Source organism: Panthera leo, chromosome A2 (assembly GCF_018350215.1).
Source record: "Panthera leo isolate Ple1 chromosome A2, P.leo_Ple1_pat1.1, whole genome shotgun sequence".
In the NCBI taxonomy this organism is placed as follows: Eukaryota; Metazoa; Chordata; class Mammalia; order Carnivora; family Felidae; genus Panthera; species Panthera leo.
The window spans coordinates 115,479,465-115,502,794 of NC_056680.1; the positions used below are offsets into that span (position 1 = coordinate 115,479,465).

At 34.7% G+C, this 23,330-nt stretch overlaps 1 protein-coding gene across 11 annotated transcripts in view; it reads left to right on the forward strand.

The window, feature by feature from the left end:
• PALS2 (protein associated with LIN7 2, MAGUK family member) overlaps positions 1-23,330 on the forward strand; it is a 113,654-nt gene that overhangs the window by 51,445 nt on the left and 38,879 nt on the right. For all 11 annotated transcript variants that reach the window (XR_006197359.1, XR_006197363.1, XR_006197364.1 and 8 more), the window contains 3 exons: positions 13,719-13,871; positions 17,464-17,616; positions 18,384-18,611. Coding sequence is in view for 8 of the 11 variants with exons in the window: in XM_042920357.1 (XP_042776291.1) it covers positions 13,719-13,871; positions 17,464-17,616; positions 18,384-18,611 (534 nt within the window). In the remaining 3 variants the exon portion in view is untranslated. The remainder of the gene's footprint in view (positions 1-13,718; positions 13,872-17,463; positions 17,617-18,383; positions 18,612-23,330) is intronic.

Genomic DNA, 23,330 nt, shown 5'->3' on the forward strand with positions numbered 1-23,330 from the left:
GTCTGTTTGTGCTTTTTGTTTGTTTTTTAGATTCCACATGTAAATGAAATCATATGGTATTTGTCTTTCTTTGTCTGACTTATTTCAGTTAGTGTAATACCTTTTAGGTGCATCTGTATTTTACAAATGGGAAGATCTCATTCTTTTTAATGTCTGAGTGATATTCTATTGTGTGTACATTCTATTGTGTGTACACACACACACACACATCTTTATCAATTCATGTATCAACGATGCTTGGGCTGCTTCCATATCTTAGCTATTGTAAATAATGCTGGAATAAACAAGGGTGCCAGTATCTTCAAATTACCATGCTTGTTTTCTTTCAGTAAATGCCCAGTAGTGGAACTACTAGATCATGTGGTACTTCTATTATTTATTTTATGAGGCACCTCCATACTGTTTTCCACAGTGGCTGCATCAGATTGCATTCCTACCAGCAGTGTACAAGGTTCCTTTTTCTCCACATCCTTGCCAACACTTGTTATATCTTGTCTTTTTGCTTCTAGCCATTCTAATAGGTATAAAGTGATATCTCATTATGATTTTGATTTGCATTTTCCTTGTTATTAATGAAGTTGAACATCTTTTCATGTGTCGGTTGGCCGTCTGTATGTCTTCTCTGGAAAAATGTCCCTTCAGGTCCTCTGCCCATTTTACAAACATCTCCCATTCAATAGGATTCCTTGTCATTTGGTTGATGGTTTCCTTTGCTGCGAAAGCTTTTTATTTTGGCGTAGTCCCAGTATACCACATCATCTTTATCCATTCATCTATCGATGGATACTTGCGTTGCTTCCATAGCTTGGCTGTTGTAAATAGTTCTCAAATACAGAGAACAAACTGGTGGTTGCTGGAGGGGAGGTGGGTGGGAGATGGGTGAAATGGGTAAAGGGGATTAAGAGGCACAAACTTCCAGTTGTAAAAAATAAGTCATGGAGATTAAAAGTACAACATAGGAAATATAGTCAGTGATATGGAAATAATATTGTATGGTGACAAGTGGTGGCTATACTTATGGTGTGCGCTGAGGAATGTGTAAATTTGTCAAATGTACACTTGAAACAAATATAGCGTGTGTGTCAATTAACAATCAAATGGACATTGAAGTACTCAAAAATATATCTGAAATTAAAAGCCCATTTGATGAGGTGAATAGATAAAACATGGCAGAAAAGGGGATTCATGAATTTAAGTACAGTTAGTGGAAAGCATGCAAACTGAAATGCCGAGTATAAGTATGGAAAAAGAAAAGAGAATATGTAAGTCATACTCAGAAGATCTGATACACATGTAACTGGTATCCCAGAAAGAGGGGAGGGAAAATGGGGCAAAAGAAATAGCTGAAGATGCAGTGGCCAAGAATTTTCAAAATTAGTGAACAACATTGACTGATGATTCAAGAAGCAAAGTGAACCTCAGTATATAGAAAAACATTTTTTGGAACGTCATAGTTAAATTCCTGAAAATCAAAAACAGAGTGAATATTTGTAAAGCAATCAGAGAAGAAATACACATTATATTTAAAGAGAAACAATAAGACTAATAGCAATAAAACAGGGACTATGAATGTGAAAACAGAGTGCATTAAAATCACTAAAATTTTGAAGGAAAAACACTGCCAACCTTGAATTCCTTTCCAGCAAAAGTAGCTCCAAAAATGAAAGCAAAATAAAGATTAGTTTAGACAACATCTGAAAGAAATAATCTCCATTTACTCTATAAGAAATGCAAAAAAAGAGTTTTTCTGACAGAATGACAAATGAGAATATTAATGGTAAATATAAAATAATATTGACTTTTAAGATGAGATAATAACCTTGTCTTGGGGGCATTTATAACCTGTATATAAGTGAAGTATGCTAAGATGATAGCCTAAAAGGAAGGAGAGACTTAATGAGTCAACTGTAAGATTGTTTTGTTGTTCAGGAAGTGATAAAAGTAATGGGTTATGATATATAAAAAGGGATGCATGCTGAAATCTCTAGGGTAACCACCAAAAGTAAAGTTATAAGGATGAATAAAGTTCACCCCAGCCATAAGGAAGAAAAAAAATACTCTTGAATTACCCTCACAAGTTAGCAAAATATGGGATGGGAGAGAGACTGTCTTTAGACATGGGACAGCAGGCAGCATAGGACCATGATGCCTGACAGAAAGGAAACAAATGAAGTGAGCATTTTGAAACTGAGTTGAGTGTAGTTTTCAGGCTGCAGTACAGCAAGAGGAAACACAACCGGCCAGTAGTCTTCAGAGAGGTCAGGATCTGGGGAGATTGAAGTGACTGACTGGAATCAGGGAGGAGGAAGCTGAACACAAAAAGGGCTCTAGAATCTCCCCTCAAATCTTTGGCTGAGTACTGACCTGTATATATATGAAGTAAGCCTCTAGAGTTAGAAGGAAGATCCCCTGGAAAGCACAGTAGGCCAAACAATTTCCAGAGATCACAAAGGATGGAGAATAGTTTGCATTGCCACCAGCCTGAGTGGAGAGTCCTCATACTACACAGTACATTGGGCAGAATTCACCCCAGTTGGTTGTAGCAGACCTATGAAACTAAAGCAAAATTAAACTAAAATTCAGTAGCAGAGTTATCTGAAAAATTACCAAATATCTGGAAATTAAACAGCATACTTTTAAATAGCCTTGGGTCAAAGCAGAAATCACAAACATTAAAAAAAAACTATTTTGAATTGAATGAAAATGAAAATACATGTCAAAGCAATGCTTGGAGGAAAATGTCTAGTTGGAAGAGAATATATAAGTCAGTCATCTAAGTGATAAGTCACCTCCAAAAAATAGAAAAAGAACAAATTCAAAATAGGAACAAAGAAGTAAATAATGAAAATAAGTTTGAACATATAAACGACAAAAATAGAAAAAGTCAATATAACTTTGAATATAACTGTAAAATAAGTAAACCTCTAGCTAGGCACACATTATAGTATCAGAAATGAAAAAGGACATCAGTACAAATCCAACAGATATTGCAAGAATAATAAATATTATGAAGAACTTTATTGACAATAGATCTGACAACTTAGGTGAAATTGACTAGTTCCTTAAAAGATACAACTAAAACCTATGTAAGAATAGACAACCTGAATAGCCTTATATTTATTTTTTTGAACTGAATATTTTCAGTTTGAAACCTTTCTCGAAGCTCCAGCCTAAATCGCTTCCCAAGAGTATTCTGTCAAACTTATAAGGAAGAAGTAATACCAATTCTACTTGATTTCTTCCTCAAAGGAAGAGAAAGGAACATTTACTTTTATGAGGCTTATTGTTACGCTAATAGCAAAGCCAGCTAAAGACATTTCAAGAAAGGAAATATTCCATTAATTAAGTGAGTTTTGGCTCAAAAATGCAAGACTGCCTTAACATTTGAAAACCAATAAATGTCAGCATTTTAATGATAACATTAAAAAAAATCATGTGATTATGTCACAGGAAAAGCATCTTACAAAATTGAACGTTATTCATTCCTGATAAAACTTGGTAAATTGAAAAGGAAATTGCCTCAACCTGATAAAGGACATCTATTAAAAATGAACCATAGTTAACATCATAATTCTTGGTGGAATATAGAATGCCGTCTTTCTGTGATCACTCCTGTTCAGACTTCATTACTTCCATTCACTTCTATACCTGGAGGTACTAGCCAGTGGAAGGAACAGGCATACAGATTAAAGAGGAAAAAATAAACTATCTTTATTCAAGGATGACATTATTGTCTCTGTTGAAACCCTAAGAATCTACCAGAAGCGGGGGGGAAAACACACCTTCTAAAACTAACAAGTGAGTTTAGCAAGGTCACAGGATACAAGATTGATCTACATAAATCATTTGTATTTTTATATACTAGCAATGAATCAGAAATTGTAAATTAAAGAAATAGTAAATTTAATAATGTGTGCTAGACCTGTACACTGGAAACGATAAAAAAAATGCTGAAATTAAAGGCATACATACATATATACATACAGGGTTTGGAAGGTTCATTTGTCTTTAACATGTCAGTTCTCCCCAAACTGATCTATAGAATCCCTGTAATAGCAGTCAAAATTTCAGGCTGACATGACGATAGTGAAATTTATCAAGGACCTACACTAACAAAAACAGTTTTAAAAAAGAACAAAATTTGATGTTCTCTACAACCTGATGTCCAGGATTACTATTACCCTACAGTAAAGAAAACAGTGTAATATTGGTATAGATCAGTGGCACAGGTTAGAGCCCAGATAGAGACCAACACATGTATGGTCAACTGGTTTTTATTAATAATACCATGGTAATTCAATGAAGAAATGATAGTTCTTTAAATAAGTGTTGCTGGAACAATAGAATATTTATATGCAAAAAAATCAACAATATCTTATTCCTCACATTATATACAACAATTACCTCAAAACAAATCATAGATCTAAAAGTAAGAACTAAGATTTTAAAACATCTAAAAGAATACATAAAAACTTCACAACTTTGGGTTAGAGAAAGACTTCATAGGTAAAACATAAAAAGCATGAAGCATAATGAAAAATTTCATTAATTAGATTTTATCAAAATTTTAAAATTTCCTCTTTAAGAGAATGAAACGGCTAGCTACTGATTGGGGGGAAATATTTGCAAAATGTACATGGGCATACCTCATTTTCTTGTGCTTCTTTTTATTGCCCTTCACAGATACTGTGGGTTTTCTAAAAAAAAAAAAAAAGAAAAAGAAAAGAAAAAATAAAAGCTTTGTGGCAACCCTGCATTAAGCAAATCTATTTGTATCATTTTTCCAACAGCATTTGTTTCATGTCTCTATCACATTTTGGTAATTCTCAAGATATTTGCACTTTTTCATTATAATATTTGAATTGCTGCAGTCTCATGATAAACTTTTTAATGGATGAGGTGTTGCTTCTTATGGGTGAGCAAAGAAAGTGGTTTCTTGAGATGGGGTCTACTCCTGATGAAGATGCTGTGAAGATTGTTGAAATGACAGCAACAGATGATAATGCAATGGTGGGTGTGAGAGGATTAACTCTAAATTTTATAAGAAGTTCTACTGTAGGGGAAAGACTGTCAAACAGAATCTCCTGCTACAAAAAAAAAAAAAAAAAAATCATTTGTAAAAGGAAGAGTCCATCAATGCAGTAGACTTCATTTTGTCTTATTTTAAGAAATTGCCACAGCTACCCAGACCTTCAGGAATACCACCCTGAGCAGTTAGTAGCCATCAGCATCGAGGTGTGAGTCTCTCAGCAAAAATATTATGACTCATCAAAAGCTCAGATGATGGTTAGCAGTTTTTAGTGATAAGGTAATTTTTAATTAAGTTGGTATATACATTTTTTTTCAGACACAATGCTATTGCACACTTAATAGACTATAGTAACTTTATAAGCACCGGAACACCAAAAAATTCATTTGACTGGCTTTACTGCGATATTCTCTTTATTGCAATGTTATCTTTATTGTGGTAGTCTGGAACCGAACCCACAGTATCTCTGAAGTAGGCCTATATTATAAAAAGGAAGCTATTTGTTCATTGCTGTTAGTATTGCAAATAGCACAACTACTTTGGAAGACGCTTTGGCAGTTTCTTAGAAAGCTAACACGGTATTACCATACAGTCCAGCAGCTGCACTCCTTTAATTTAAAAAAAAAAAAATTTAGTGTTTATTTTTGAGAGAGAGAGTGTGTGTGTGTGTGTGTGCGCGCGAGGGGAGGAGGAGCAGAGAGAGAGAGAGAGAGACAGCATCTGAAGCAGTCTCCAGGTTCTGAGCCATCAGCACAGAGCCTGATGCAGGGCTTGAACCCACAAACTGTGAGATCATGACCTGAGCCAAATTCAGACTCTTAACCAACTGAGCCACCCAGGTGCCCCAGTTGCACTCCTTGATAGTTACCCAAGTGAGCTGATAATTTATGTATACATAGAAATCTACATGTGAATGTTTATAGCGTCTTTATTCATAATTATCAAAACTTGAAAGCAAACCATGATGTCTTTAATAGCATAAAGTGTGATGTATCCATACAATGGAATATTATTTAGCAGTAAAAAGAATTGAACTATCAAGCTTCAAAAAAACTACAGAGGAACCTTAAATACATGTCGCTAGATGAAAGAAGCCAGTCTTAGAAGAGTATATACTGTATGATTCCAACTATATTACATTCTGGAAAAAAGCAAAAGTTATAGAGACAATACAAAACAATCCATAGTTGCCAGGGTTTGGGGAAGTACAAGAGAGGGGTGAGTAGGTGGAGCATGGAGCATTTTTAGGGCAGTGGAACTGTTATTCTATATGATACTGTAAACGTGCATAGATGACATTATGCATTTGTCAAAAACCATGGAACTATACAACATTAAGAATGGATCTCAATGTAAACTATAGGCTTTAGTTAGTAATAGTATATCAAATTGACTTATAACAAACATATCACACTAATACAAGGTGTGAATAAGGGAAACTAGGATGAGGCAGATACATGGAAATTCTCTGTACTTTCTTTTCAATTTTTCTATTAAAACTTAATTCGCTAAAGTGCATAGTGTACATTAGTGTTCATACTTTGTGTTGAATATGTCTGTCTGGGTTTTAATAACTGTATAATGACAAATTAAGGTTTTGTCAAGTTTTGGTATTAGAGTAATGCTCTCCTTGTAGAATGAATTAAGAAATTTTTCTTCGGCTTCCTGGAAGAGATTGCAGAGAATCGGTATAATTTCTTCCTTAAATGTTTGGTAGAATTTACCAGCAAACCCATGTGGTCCTGGTGCTTTCTGTTTGGGAAGGTTATTAATTATTGATATAATTTTTTAACAGATATAGAACTATTCAAGTTATCTATATTTCCTTTTGTGTGTTTTGTTGGATTGTGTATTTAAAGGAATCGATCCATTTCATGTAGGTTATCAAATTTCTGGGCTTAGAATTGTTCATATTATTCCTTTATTGATAGTGTCAGTAGTAATGGCCCCCCCTTTCATTTCTGTTATTAATAAATCTCTGTCTTCTCTCTTTTTTCTTAGTTAAGCTGGAATTTTAATCTTTTCAAAGAACCAGCTTTTGGTTTCATTAACTTTTATTGATTTTCTCTTTTCAGTTGATTGATTTGTGCTTTAAATTTTTCTTTTCTTCTACTTTGTATTTAATTTGCTCTTTTTTGAGTTATATTGTAAGGTGGATGTTTAGATTATTGATTTTAGGTCTTTTTTCTTTCCTAACTATGCATTCACTGCTATAAAATTCTCTTTAAATATGGCCTTTGCTGCATCCCCCCAAATTTGGTAAGTTTTATTTTCATTGGTTGCTATATTTGTAAATTTTTCTTAAGACTTCTTGGACCTGTGTATTATCAGAAATGTGTTGCTTTGGGGGACCTGGGTGGCTCAGTCAGTTAAGCATCTGATCTCAGCTCAGGTCATGATCTCATGGTTTGTGAGTTCGAGCCCCACATCAGGCTCTGTACTGACAGCTCAGAGACTGGAGGCTGCTTCAGATTCTGTGTCTCCCTCCCTTTCTGCCCCACCCCCAATTGCGCTCTGTCTCTGTCTCTTAAAAATGAATAAACATTAAAAAAAAATGTGTTGCTTTGTCTCCAAGTGTTTCATGGGTTTCTGGCTGTTTTTCTATTACTGAGTTTCGATTTAATCCCATTGTGGTCTGAGAGTATACTCTATATAATTTTTATTCTTATAAACTTTTTAAGATGCGTTTTATGACCCTTACTGTGGTCTGTCTTGGGAAATGATCCATGTGAGCTTGAGATAAATGTGTACTCTGCGCACTAGTATGTTCCCACCAGGGGGAAAAAAAATGTGTGAGAGTGTCTGTCTTCTACCCTATTCTCACTAACATGGTATGTTACCAGAATTTTTATCTTTGCCAATCTGATAAAAAAAAAAAAGAATATCGTATTATAATTTGCTTATACTTCTCATGAATGTGGCTGTGCATCTTTTCATATGTTTAAGAGTTTGAATTTCCTTTTCTGTGAATTTTTCATATTATTTGCTTATTTCTCTTAATGTGTTGATCTTTTTCTTATTGGTTTGTAGAAGTCCTTTATATATAAGGAAATTAACCCTTTGTCTATATTATGATTTGTAAGTATTTTAACCCTAGTTTTTCACTTGTTTTTTGACTTTGCTAATTTTTAACAAGAAATTTGAAATTTTAAATGTTAATTTTATTGGGCCTTTTTTGCTTAATTTATGGCTTTTCCAGATTTTGCAACATAAGTTAGAAAGGTCTTTCCCACTCAAAGATTATAAAAAGTATCTTTTATATTTTCTCTGAATACTGTTAAAGCCAAGCTTTAAAAAAAAAAAACAAAAACGGTTTTTCTCATTTTTAAAAGCATAACAGATTCCCATTTCTAGTTTTTTGACATCTGTGTGGTTCTCCTGATTCTACAGATACCTCTAAGAATGGCTCAGCAATGTTATTTAGAAGCTCCCTGAGTACTTTGATATACAATTTATCTAACGTAAGAATTTGACCTCTTTGGTTAACTAAATTTCTGACAAGTTCTTTACTCATTAGAGAATTCAGTTCTAATTTATTTATACTTATTTCATCTTTGTTGTTCAAAACAAATCTCATTCTCTTTGATATAATGTATGCAGAAGCAAATTGGAAATTGCTTTCTATTCTCATTTCTACTTTCTGCTCAAATTCTTATTTATTTTTGACCATTTGTGGGCTTCTCTTGATTTTTCTTGTCCTAAATGTCTAGTATAGAAGAGGATAACTCTTTGACCACAGCCAAACTTATTTCTCATGTACTTAGCTTTTTCAGGAAATATTTAATGAGCAACTACCACGTACTTAGCCACATTCAAAGAAGATAGAAACAAAATTTATGGGGCACATGGGTGGCTCAGTTAAACATCTGACTTCGGCTGTCAGGATCTCATGGTTCGTGGGTTCAAGCCTTGTTTTGGGCTCTGCGCTCACAGCATGGAGCCTGCTCCAGATCCTCTGTCTTCCTCTCCCTCTGTCTCTCCCCCACCTTGTGCATGCATGTGCACGTGCTCGCTCGCTCTCTCTCTCTCTCTCCTAAAAATATAAATAAACATTTTAAAAATTTTATGGTATTTTGGTCCTTGCTTTTAAGGGAGAAAAGGTTACTACACAAAATGATAATAGTATTAGATACAATATAATAAATAGTAGTATTTGTCTCTTTATTATAGCCCACAGCTTCTGTTAGACTTTTTTTTATTATTGTTATTATTATTATTTGCTTGCAAGCATGGTTAGACTATGCCAATATAAAATACCTAAAAATCCTGAAAGAACTCTTTCCTCTCTGTAGGTCATTTTTCTAAGATGCAGTGGTGAATAGGTTTCTCAGAACTGGACCTACCAGGTAGATTAGGCCATATTTGTGTCAGCTCCAAGTGTTCTACAAAGCCAGTTGTGGCATGTTCTTTCAACCCTTGTGGCAAGTGGAATATATTTTTATTAAGTTATGCTCGTTTTTTTTCTTTTTTTTAATCTTTTTTAATTTTTAATGTTTATTTTTGAGAGAGAGAGAGTGTGTGTGTGTGTGTGTGTGTGTGTGTGTGTGTGTGAGCAGTGAGGGGCAGAGAGAGAGGGAGACACAGAATCCGAAGCAGACTATAGGCCCTGAACTGTCAGCACAGAGCCCCTCATGGGGCTCCAACCCAAGAACTGCAAGATCGTGATCCGAGCTGAAGTCAGACGCTTAACCGACTGAGCCACCCAGGCACCCCTTCAATCTTTATTTTTGAGAGCACAAGCAGGGGGAAACAGAGAGAGAGGGAGACACAGAATCCAAAGCAGGCTCCAGGCTCTGAGCTGTCAGCACAGAGCCCATCGTGGGGCTTGAACCCACGAACAGTGAGATCATGACCTGAGCCACCTGGGTGCCCCAATTATGCTAGCTTTCTAATAATGCTTTTTCTTAAAGGAAACAAGACCCATTTATTCAAATAGCTAATGATTCATCTGTCCTTCTGGTCAGTTTTTAGTATTTCCTTTTTTTTTTTTTTTTGGTTGGTTGGTTGGATTAGTTAAATTCAAGTTGGTACTTGCCTCTTAAAAGCTAGTAAATATATTCTGACTTTAAAATGAATAGAGGTCCCAGCTTCTTTCAACAGTATCTTAGAGCTTAAAAATCTACGTAGTTAACAAATATGGACCTACACTTGCTTTCTTGGAAAAACTAAAGTTGATCTTGATAGCCCCAACTGTATTTCAGAAATGAGCTTTCCGGGGTGCCTGGGTGGCTTAGTTGGTTGAGCATCTGACTTCGGCTCAGGTCATGGTCTTGCAGTTCATGGGTTCAAGCTCTGCACTGTGCTCACTGCTGTCAGCGGAGAACCACTTCACATCTCTGTCTCCCTCTCTCTCTGCCCCTCCACCACTTGTGCTCTCTCTCAAAAATAAACATTATGAAAATATTTTTTAAGAAATTGGCTTTCTGTGTTAATATAATTACAGCTACAGTTTCACTAAAAAGCTTTTTTCTGAGAATTTCTGTATTGTGTGGTGATATTCTTTTCCTACTACAGAACCAGTCTGTGCAGTTCATGTGAAAAAACCTTCAGGTATGTTTGTTTTTATAACATAATTCTGCCCTCCTACTTACTTCCTCTTTCTTGTGGGTCTTTCCACATTCCCATGTGTCCTCACCCAATTTGGGAGCAGTAAGGTAGATGAACATAGAAATTAAGGGTTTATTAGAGTTCTCAAGTCAGTGATCATTTTGGTTTCTTTACTTGTCCCAGTGTCTTGAATTGATAATGTTACATAATCATAGAATGTTATAGAAAATATACTGACTTACTACCTGAAAACTGTAAGCCAGTCATTATCTGTTTTCCTGGAGAAATAGGTGGTGTTTTTATACCTCTTATTTGGAGCACAAAGGGTACAGGTTGAAGGGGTGGGTTTTATTCTGAACCATAGGAGTATAAAATAACTATGAGGACAGATGTACTAGAACATAATTAACACCACATCTGGACTAGAAAAACATGCCAAGAAGCAGCAACTCAACTAGCAGTCAATGAGAGCATATCTCACACAGTTAAAATGAGTTAGAATGATACATCATATAGTAGATGGAATAATTAACCACAGTGGCTGTCTATATAGTGATCAAGTCAGATATGCCTTGGTATTAGACTACCTGACTGCCACTTACCAGTAGTATGAATTCAAGCAAATCACTTTATCTTACTTTGCATGAGTGTTTATAAGGTGAAGATAATAACACATCTATCTTTGTTTGATATACACATATACACACACTCATTCACTCACACAGCACTGAAAACATGGTGTCTCTCTCTCTTCCTCCCTCCCTCACACACACACACACACACACACACACACACACACACACACACAGCCCTCAATAAATGTTAAGCTTCTTTCCTTTTTTTTGCTTAAACTTTCTTATACTACCATAAGAGGTTAAACAAGGTTAGCAAGGTTAATGATGCTAAATTCAGTATTTGTTAACAGCGAATATTTGTATTAAAGTAATAAGCAAGTCTAGTTTGTTTTGTAAGAGTTAGCTAGTTATGTCTGTTATTTTAGGTTTTTTCCAATGGTGATAATCATTTTATGATACATATTGAGTGTCCTCATCATCTTATCCTTATTAGGCTTGTGTTATGCTTTCAGAAAATTACAAATTTATCCATTTCATTCTTTGTGACGTTTTCTAATCTTAATTTTTTTATCTATTTTTTTCTTATCCAAATGTAATAGAAACTGCTTTCTCTAAATTACATTTGGTCTTTTGACATTTTTCTTCGTTTAATAACAGTTATAATTTCTTCTGTCTTCATATGACTTAAATTTCTTCTTCTGAGGTATTTCTTAGAAATGTTGCTTAATATATGTCCGCCTCTTCTACTTAAGCTCTTACTTCACTCTTGTAAGTCACTTAGAGGAAATACATTTAAATGAAAAAAATTGCATTTTAAAAATTAGAATCTGTATTTGTCTTTGAAGGATCCACTCTGTGGTAAAAATAACAGCTGAAGTATTATAGGTGCAGATAAAGTTTAACTGATACTGTTACCACTTGAAACTTGGATTTTTCCTGAGTACTTAGAGAAATTGATCTTAAAATATTAAATATAAGGTTTGTGATCTTACATCGTTTCATTTATACATTAAATCTTAACAGTTATGCTCTGCTTTGTCTTCAAAATCAGACAGCAACCATTTATCAGAAAAACAAAGAGCAGTTAAAAGAGAGAGAATGCCGGGCACCTGGGTGGCTCAGTCTGTTGAGCATCTGACTCTTGGTTTCGGCTCAGGTCATGATTTCAGTTTGTGGGTTTGAGCCCTACACTGGGCTCTGTGTTGATGACGCAGAGCCTGTTTGGGATGCTTTCTCTCTCCTTCTCCTGCACCTCCCCTACTCACTCTTTCTGTCTCAAAATAAATAAACATTTTTAAAAAATAGAGAATATTTAGCATTCATTTCCAGTTTGAATTTTTTTTTTTTTTTTTTTTAAGAAAGCGATTTTGCAAGCCTGTAAGCAGGGGAGGGGGTCAGAGGGAGTAAGGCTAGGGAAGGAGGGAGAGACGATGAGAGAATCTTAAGCAGGCTCCAGGCGTAGCGTGGAGCCCAGCGAGGGCTTGATCCCAAGACCCTGGGATCGTGACCTGAGCTGAAATAAAGAGTCAGAGGCTCATCTGACTGAGCATTCCAGGTGCCCCTCCAGTTTGAATTTAAAACTCTGCTTTACCCTCACTATTGAAACCTACTTATTTTCTGTGACAGTGTGATTCACAGTCCATTTTGCATGGAAAAGATTGTGAGATTAAAAAAAAAAAAAAAAAAAAGGCAACTTAATACAGAAATATGAGAGGGTCACTCCCCTAACAAAATCATACAGTCTTTCAAGGTCCAGTTCAAGAGCTACCTTCCCTGAATTGACACTATTTTGCTGATTTTCAAAGTTGGAAAATGGTAGCTTTAGGATTCTGGTGCTCCCAGAATGGTTTTTATTATTTTTTAATGGCAGTCCATATAATGATTATATTCCTATTTTTTTGTTTTTATTTATAATCATTTATTTTCATAAAGCATATGTAGTATCATCTAGAGTTTGAGCCTAGATAAGAAGGTCATGAGGAATTTATATTGGCTAGAAAATGTTTTTTAAATTGTCATTTGACCTGTTCAGTTTTTTCTTTTTCCTTTTTTTAAAAAATTTAAAAAAAAAATTTTTTAATGTTTATTTGAGAGAGAGAGAGAGAGAGAGAGAGAGAGAGAGAAAGAAAACAGGAGTGGGGGAGGGGCAGAGAGAGAGGGAGACACAGAATCTGAGGCAGGCTCCAAGCTTTGAGCTTTCAGCACAGAGCCCGACACATGGCTGGAACTCATGAACCATGAGATCGTGACCTGAGCCACAGGTGGATGCTCAATGGATTGAGCCACCCAGGCTCCCCATACCTACTCAGTTTTTCATGGTTTAATTAAAAAAAGTTTTCCATGACTTTTAGGTTAGGAATAGAAGCCAAGATTTATTATACTGCATGATAACATTTACTATAGAATCTATATATTGCCTCTGATTGGACTATTAAATTTGGTTTCAATGAACCAAACCTTGGAATAACATTTTTTAAAACATTCTTTTTGAAAAAAATCAAGAAGAAAACCATGGTCTGGAGCAAGACAATGTGTGTTATGACTTTAATATACGGTTATCTTTTCAGGCTCATGAGAGGCTAGAAGATTCAAAACTAGAAGCTGTCAGTGACAATAACTTAGAATTAGTCAATGAAATTCTTGAAGATATCACTCCTTTAATAAATGTGGATGAAAATGTGGCAGAACTGGTTGGTATACTCAAAGAGCCTCACTTCCAGGTAAACTTTGCCTATTATTCTTTTTCCCAAGTCCCCTGTATTCCCAAAGTATTCTCTTTTAATAGTTAAGTTCCAGCTTAAGGTGATATATTTAAGATTTTTTAGAGCCATATTTTGTAAATATGTGAATTCCAACTTAGGTATTTTACTACCCTGATATACTGAGGATACAAAAACAGACACACATAACTAAAACACAGTACATAAATGTATAGCAAAAAGACATCAGAATGGATTTTCCTTTGTGTAATTAAAACCAGCCTTGATTCACCATCAGAACGTATGCTAAAGATGTTTTTCTTACTGTGATAATGGATTTTTATTCCTCACTACCAGTTTCACAGCCTTCCTTGTTAAAGCTGTTGCAGTATTGCTTCTGCGACTGAGATGCAATCGATGACCTTGGAATAAGAGAGGACTGTGTAAGAATAGAAACTTATCCATAGCATATCCTCCACAGGTGCAAAAAAATAAATACAATTGAAGCATTGGCCTGTATCAGTGAAGAGTTAACCTGTTTAACAAAGAGTCAGTTTCAGAAGAGAAAGGGAAGGGGGCGGGGAGGTTTCTTATAAACCCATAATTAAGTGTGGTATTGAGACAGTGTTCGAAAAATAAATGAATAGAAGAGAATAAAAATCCCAGAAATATATCCACATATATACGGCAGCTTGATTTATGACAGAGATACTGCATTTTAGGGGAGAAAGAATGGACCGTTCAATAAGTGGTGCTGGGATAGAAGAATAAAGTGTCACCTGCTTTCGCTGTAAATCTTAACATTGAAAATCAAATGGCAAAACCCCTTTGGTTTTTCTCAGGAACTTTATATGACCCTTCAACAATGTGGCTGCAAAATATGAAGGTTGATAGTGAAATGATTTCTCCATGAATCAGGATCTTAAGTACAAAAAAAAAAAAAAAAAAAAAAAAAGGACAGTTTTTGGAGACATCTTATGTTGGTACTAGTTGATTAAGGTCTTATAAGTCAGAGTGAACTATTTGGACCTTATCCTGAGAACAGTGGGAAACCATGAGGGGGGAAAAAAGAGGAGTATGTAAGGATTTTCAAGTTTTAACCCATAAAATCAACAGGACTTGGTGATTGATTACATGTGGTGTAGTTGCAGAAGAGGGATGTGGGAAGTTGACAAGGGTAAGATTTCTGAAAAATAATTGGTGGCCCTCACTGAGATGAGGAACACTCTAGAAGAAACTGATATGTTAATGTTAAGGTAACTGGCCATGTTAAGTTTGTGATATCTCAAGCATCTGGTAGAGCTTTCAGGCATGCTATATGTTTTTCATAAATATATAAAATTTAATAAGTATATGAATTTATATAAAGTTCAATAAATATAATTAGAAAATACAAGCAAAAATTTTTAAATTAAGACATTGCATTCTTAGTACCCAGAACACTACTGTACTATTCTAGTGCATATTCCTCCATACTTTTTCTGTGCATATACATACGTATTTTTTTCTTTAGTGATTGAGATCCTTTGGCACAAGGTATTTTGTAACTTACCTTTTTTTTTCCTGTCATTAATTTCCACTTTTCCATTTCAGTGAATCTTTATCTCATGTAATATGCATATCCTATTCATCTCCATTTGACAACAAAATATTCTTTACAGCTGGTTTGTATTTATGGGTTTCCAACCTAGACCCATGTTTGGCATTTGATTGGACCATCTATTCTCCCTTGATTATGATGTTGACCTCTTAAGAGACCAGGCCACTGCCCTCCAGAATATCCCACTGTCTGGATGAGTCTGGTAGTCTCTTTGCTGTGTTGCTTAGTTTTCCCTTCTATTTCCTGTAAATAGAAGTTCTAAAAGGTTGATGATTCAAGTTAATTATTTGGAATTAGAATGCATCATTAGTGATGTGATGCAACATGAATTAAACTACATCAGAAGATGTGTGACACCTAGTTAGCCCACCATTATTAATGCTGAGATTGGTCCCTTGATTAAAGGCAAAGACAGTCTAATCCTTCTTTTGAAATATTCTTCACTAGGACATAATCTAGTGTGTTATTATTCTAGCATTATAGAAATGCTATTTCTTATCCAACCATTTATCTACTTATCAACACAAATTAATGCTTGCCTGAATCAGTATTTTCATTAGAGGCTTCAAAATGACATTTTTCTGTTTCACTCATTTTATATTTTATAGCTGGTATTCTTGTATAAAGAGTAGAGTGTTTCCTTTTCAACTGGGTTATTTACTTATCACATAATGCATTTCATAAAAGAGAAGTGCCTGATCCTTCCCTTCACCAATTTTCAAAGTAAAGAATTGTTTAAAATAGCAGTCTCGAATGGTAACAGATGAGTTTTTCAGTACTTCTGTTTTTGAAATAGGATTGTGCAGTTACGGATTTTTCATTAATTCAGTATGTTTCAATATTCTACAGTCCTTACTCTTTTTGATTTTGAGGTTATCATGACTTTGGCTAGTTGTGGACAGATTTTTAGTCTATGAATCTGAAGCTCATGAGAGTTCTGGAAGTTATCATATGAGTAGTGGTGCAGTCACAGGAGTAGATAATATTACCTAAGAAGAGGGCATAGGATGAAAACTAAACAGCCCAGGTTAGAGGTTTCAGCACCTTCTAGCTTTTATAAGAATAATCTTTACATGTGGATTAGTGAATTTTTCTTTTGGAAATTTTCTTTAGTCACTTACAGCATATTTTCATGAAATGACCAGAAATTACCAATTAAACTCATATCTTGATTGCTTCTATTCTGAATCTGTTGACATTTTCTTCCTTCTTTCTATTTTGATTTGTCTTTGAACTTGCATTGCATCCACTCAAAAAAATAACTTTTTAGCTCAGTTTTATGTTGGGTATACACAATTATAGTATAAATGAAAAACTAAAATAAATACACAAAAAATTGTAAGAAATTCCTAGAAAGCTAGATCAAAGTCATCCTTTATGATAGCACATAGTAAATGTAGGAGGTAAAATTATATTTAGGACCATTACTAGCTCATTAGTTTTTTTTTCCCTTAAAATACATGTTTTACAGACTAAGGCTTTCTCAGTAATAGAACATCTCATCACTGATATGCAAATATTTATCCATTTTCTATTGGATATCTTTTTAGCAGACATTTTGTACATGTAAAGAATTAATATAATAATTTTAGAGTAAAAGTGAGGGTCTGTACCATTTGAATTTGTATGATACCTAATAAACAGGGGTTGATGATAAATACTGAATGATGATATTGCTGATGACAATGGCAGCAGTGAAAGCCAGTGCCTTCAGTGCACCTCACTTTGAAAACTAGGTTCAGTTTCCTCTGAACATTTTTTTAAAAAAAAATCATAAAACCCTATCAATCTCTCCAAATCTTTTAAAGCAAGGAATATAATACTATTTATGTTACTGAAACTATTTATATTTCTTTAAAAGGTTCTGTTGACTTTGATTTAACTCATATTTTAGAATTTAATAATGTGTGCCTTGGAATATTTTAGCACTCCACTGGGATAATTAACTCTTTATTTTTTAATAACTTATTCCATCAATAACCAATAACCACAGGCTGTTTTGAATCCTTATAGTCACTCTTGGAGGCCCATGATATTGTGGCATCAAAATGTTATGATTCACCTCCATCAAGCCCAGAAATGAATAATTCTTCTATCAATAATCAGTTATTACCAGTAGATGCCATTCGTATTCTTGGTATTCACAAAAGAGCTGGGGAGCCATTGGTGAGTAGATATATCAATGCCTTTTAAAATTTGAAATCTGACATATTTGTGGCTTATTCACTATCTCATTTTTTTCTTTTTCCTAATTTGTATTACTATGAAAATTTTAATTCATGTTTATCTGTTTTATCAGTGTTTTTTGGCTTGTATATAAATACACAACTGATGCTCTCTCAACTTAATATAGCATACAAAATTAAACAACAACAAAAAAAAAGTGAAACTGAATAGAGGCCAGAAGTTTGCTAATGGGCAGCAAAAATTACAGGAGATAACGATACTCCATTTCTTCCTATACCCTTTGAAGAAATGAACTCAAGTTGCTTGCTAATTATAGTATCAAAATACAGAAGAAAGTTATTAAAAAGTGAAGGTATTGGGGCGCCTGGGTGGCTCAGTTGGTTAAGTGTTTGACTTGAGCTCAGGTCATGATCTCACAGTTCGTGAGTTCAAACCCCACATCTGGCTCTGTGCTGACAGCTCAGAGCCTGGAGCCTGCTTTGGCTTCTGTGTCTCCCTCTCTCTTTGCCCCTCCTCCACTCATGTACTCATGCTCTCTCGCTCTCTCTCTCTCTCTCAAAAATAAGTAAACATTAAAAAAATATTTAAGAAAATAGGATATTGGGAGAGGAGAGAACATCAGAAAAAATGGGAACAATTCACTCATCTACTTTTAGTATTATTTTTTTATATACATATTCATGAATACTTAAGATTTCTTCCTGAAATATAAAATCAGTGATAATTCTGTTTTTTATTTCCTTTAGGGTGTAACATTTAGGGTCGAAAATAATGACCTGGTAATTGCCCGAATCCTTCATGGGGGAATGATAGATCGACAAGGTCTGCTTCATGTGGGAGACATCATTAAAGAAGTCAATGGCCATGAGGTTGGAAACAATCCAAAGGAATTACAAGAATTATTGAAAAATATTAGTGGAAGTGTCACCCTAAAAATTTTACCAAGCTATAGAGATACCATAACTCCTCAACAGGTTAGCAATAAAATTCTTGGTAATATTAAGAATACTTTCATTTCTTTAATCACACTGTTGGGTATAACTGCCACTTGCTACTTTTTTTTTGCTAAAGAGAAAACTATGATTTCCGTGTTCTGAATTGCCTTAATTTGTCAGGAGTGAATTTTTGAATTTTTAAATTTTTAAACAATTAACACTATCTTATTATAAAGGAAGGATAAAGAAATGTCTTTGTGAGCACTATGAACCTTAGTATTATAAAATCTATGGCTCGGTATCAGAAAAATCATGAAGCCTTTTAGTCATTAATCTAGCGAACATTTTTGATACCTGTCATGTTCTGGGTATTGTATTAGGCCCTGTGAGAGGATAAGATATAGCTCCAATTAGCTCTTGCTTAGTATTCATGTGATGGGCTAAATTGGGAATGTGGCCAGAAAGAGAGGATGGGTATAAATTGAGAAAAACCTTGAATACATGGTTTGTACACATTTGACCTGATTTTTATAACTAACTTCTAGGTAAAGTAGATTATTGAACAGGGGAACGTTTTAATGACACTTTTCATCTAACTTCATCATGTTAAGTGAACTTCCAAACGGAGAGAAATGATATCGTGTAACCCAGAAGCAGAATTTTAGAGATGTGAGGAGGTGATTTGTGAGAGACAACTCTAATGGAAAGTTAATACTGAGTTCAAATACCAATGCTGCCACTTACTAGCTTAGCCTCTCTCGTGCTTGGTTGTCTCATGTATGTAGTTAGGGATAATATTTATTTTCTCAAAAGATATTATGAGGATTAAATGAGTTAATTCATACTTCATACTCTCATAGCCGTGCCTGGCACATAGCGCTCAACACATAGCTGCTGCTATTGTTGTGATGGTGATGATGAGGTAGTGGTGGTGTAATAGCATTGTAGAGAAAGAAAAGTAAAAATGTGATTGCAGAAAAATATTTGGCAGTCATGGTGGGGTGTTGGAACTGAGGAGACTTTCAAACCTAGATAATATAGACATAGGAAATATCTATCCATGTTTCAGATTGATGCCTTTAATTTTTCAACTTTATTCCACAAATTTATTGTTTCATGAGTAAGTGAAGTTGTAAGTTTTTACGTAAGATGCTGCCAATGGTCTTATTTTCAATATGAGAACTTAAAAGTCTATATAATTCTTTGAAATATATGGATAACATGTTAAATACCTGTTGTACATTGTTCATTGAAGGATAGGATAGCTCTGAGTTCTCCCAGAGGTAAGCATGCTAACCTTTACAACTCCAGGCTTTATTTAGGCCTCACTGGTTGCAAGAACTCATGAACTTTGGATGCTCTCCCTTTCCAAGCCAGTTGCTCCAGGGATTCATTTTCCCCATGTGCTTCCCTGTGTGCTTGTCTGTCTCTTCCCTCCTCCATGACCATGGCTCCCTCCCCAACGCAGTGTCCAGGATCCTTTTCTCTCCAGGTCTTGTCTCCATACTTCCTACCTTCTTCACTATGGCCTCTTCTCTACCTTTAGTTGTGGAATTTGTTCTGCCACTCTTCAGGTAGATTTCTGGTGTATTTAGGATGATTTGATAGTTATGTAGTTGTATTTGTAGGATAAGGCAAGCCTAGGGACCTCCTACTCCTCCACCATCCTCCTTCAATAGGATAGAATATTTAGTCATGGATTTTATTATGTATATTTGACTTCTGAAAATAAATAGGTTTGTCATGAACTTTGGTTGAGGTGAAGGTAGAGACCTTGTCTTCAGAGAAAAGAATCATGAAAAGAAATGGGTATTTGAAATTAGACATTTCACATCAGTAGTACCTCTCAGACCACCTGCATTTCTCAACTGGCACATTTCCTTTTGGACCTGAGTAGTATGGAAAAGTAGAATCTAAGATTTATTTATTATTTTTATTATGTTGTGATAGCTAGAAAGATTATCTTTCCCTCCCTGTGGTTTAAACCAGGAATCTTCCCAGTTTACCAAGGCTGTCCTGGATTTTTACAGGCAAGATAAATTTTTATAATATTAATATGTTACATGTTAGCACTTTGGCTCAAATTCCTTTGTAGATTCTGCACCTTGTGAACTGATCTGAATAGTGTGAAGTGCCAGTATATTTAGTCCCATCTTAGGCATAAATTTATCCCCATCCCATGCCTTCTCAAACTCTTTTACTAGCCTTTAGAACTGGGAGAAAAGATTTAATGGGTTAGGAGAGGTCATCCAAGCCTGAGGCAGTTCTTGGGCCTATCCTAGGATAAAAAAGAAAAGAGACTATAATATGAAGGCTTCCAAAGGAGAGCTAAATAAAACATGTTTAAAGTGAGTAAGGAAATGATTACTAATTATGTTGGAACAAAAGGCATTACCAGTGCCTCTCCTGAGCAAACTATGGTCATCTTTCCTAAGAAAAGTTATGGAGAGGCAAGAGAATTTAGCCTCTTCAACTCTTTCAATAGAAGCTTCATCATGTAGTCCTGGTGGGCCTATCTTAACTCTTCCTCTGAACTGCTGTGAGAGCAAAGGGAAGCCAGGAGCTCCCTCTCCCTGGTGGTGTGTTTCAAAGCATGAGCAGTAGATTATTTTTATCAGAATCATTTGAGGTGCTTATTAAAAATCCAAAATTTTTCATTAGGCCTGAGGATCTATAATTTTAAATTTGAGACCAAGGTGAATTAGAAGTTGTAGCTAATTCTGAAGTTCTTCGACTTAAGTAAAATGGGTTTGTTCCGAAAGGATGTTCATAATTCCATTTGTTCATTAAAGCCAAACTGACAGGAATTCTCTTATTCATCTTTGAGGCCACCATGAGCTAGGTACCAAAAATATAAGAAAATAAATTATGGTTCCATTTCACTCAAGGATATGCATGTAAAATTTTGCAACAAAATATTAGCAAATGAAATTTCATGATGTATAAAAAGATAACAGGATATGTCCAAGTTGGATTTGTCCCATGTGTGGTAAGATGGTTTCATACTGGAAATCAATATGTGTAACCAAGCACATTAGCAGATTTAAAGAGAAAAACCTCAGTGCAGAATTTGATAAAATTTAATACATATTCATGTTTTTTAAAAGGATAAGTAAATTGAGAACAAGAGGGAAGTTCCTTAATCTTAATTTTTAAAAAACACTAGATAAAATACTATTCTGGATAGGTAAATATTAGAATCATTCTCTTTAATATCAGGAACTGAAATCTCAGCTGGTGTGCCTAAGACCATTTGGGTGCAACCCCATTCCCCCACAAAGCCTCATTTCTACTCCAACAAGATGTAAGAACCTATCATAAACTAAGAGAAGCTTGCAGACTTCAGACATTATTATGCAGTGGTAAAAAAGAACTGCCCTGGGATGGTATACAGAGTAACAGATGACATAACAAATAACTGTTATAATAAGTGATATCATTTTTCAGTTCTTCTTAAAGAAACTAAGAATAAACAGTATCTCTGATATTAAGGAGGTAAGTATATTTGCAGACTAGGGAATGGTTATCTACTTTAATAATCCTAATGTTCAGACATTTCTAGAAGCAAACATTTTTACCATTACCAGCCGTGTCAAGACATAGCAGCTGACAGAAATGCCACCCAGCTTCTTAGACCAGTGTGGTATTGCAAAGCTTAAGGACACCGCAGTGGCTGGGTGGAAAAGCACCACTTGCTATTGGGGAGAAGGGTGATCTTGTTCAGGGTTTTGATGAGGTTTCCAATAATTAGGCAAACAATTGACTAAATTTGTTTAAAAAAATAATAAAGCTTCAATAATTTTGACTGCTTTAAAAATTTTTGTTTAGGATGAATATATATAATGTTGAAGTATAGAAACCTATAGTATTTTAAATTCTGCTTTTTAGTTATTGCTTATACACCATTATTTGTTTGTAGTTAGTTAAGCCAAAGAAGCCAGAATATGAAGTTTAAAAGAATGATTGATAAAGTCTTTACCTAGTTAAAAAAGTAAGAACTAGGAGAAGGATGTTCACTAACACTACTTCTATTTAATATTTTATTGAGAGTTTCATAAGCACAAAAAGACAAATTATAGAAGCAAGAAATTTGGAAAGGAGAAAATAAAACTTCGTATTTTTAAGTAGCATGATTTTTTTTTTTTTTGCAAAGAACACCCCAAGACTATAAATTATTAGAAATAACAGAGTTTAGCAAAATATTTGAAAATAAGATTAATATACGAAAGTCACCTCTATTTCTGTATGTCATCAACAAACATCAAGAAATGTAACTAAGACAAACATCGTTTACAGCAGAGTCAGAGAATGTCACATTTATGTCTAGGAATAAATCTAACAAAAATATTCAAGTCCCCTACACACACACACACACACACACACACACATTGTGACGAATTATTATATCATCCTAAATAAATATATCCTGTTCGTGGGCAGGAATACAGTATTGTGAACTGTATTCACAAGGCCCCTACACACACACACACACACACACACACACACACACACACAAATTGTGATGAATTATTATATCATCCTAAATAAATATATCCTGTTCATGGGCAGGAATACAGTATTGTGAACATAGCAGTTTTTCTCAAAATCTTTTAGATTCAGTGAAATTCAATACAAATTCCAATAAGCTTGTTCTTGGTATTTAATAAGATGAATAGCCAAGACACTTTTGAGGCAGAAAAGCAGGAATGTGGCATTACTCATATGTAGAAATTAAGTACCATTGTATTATTGGCATAG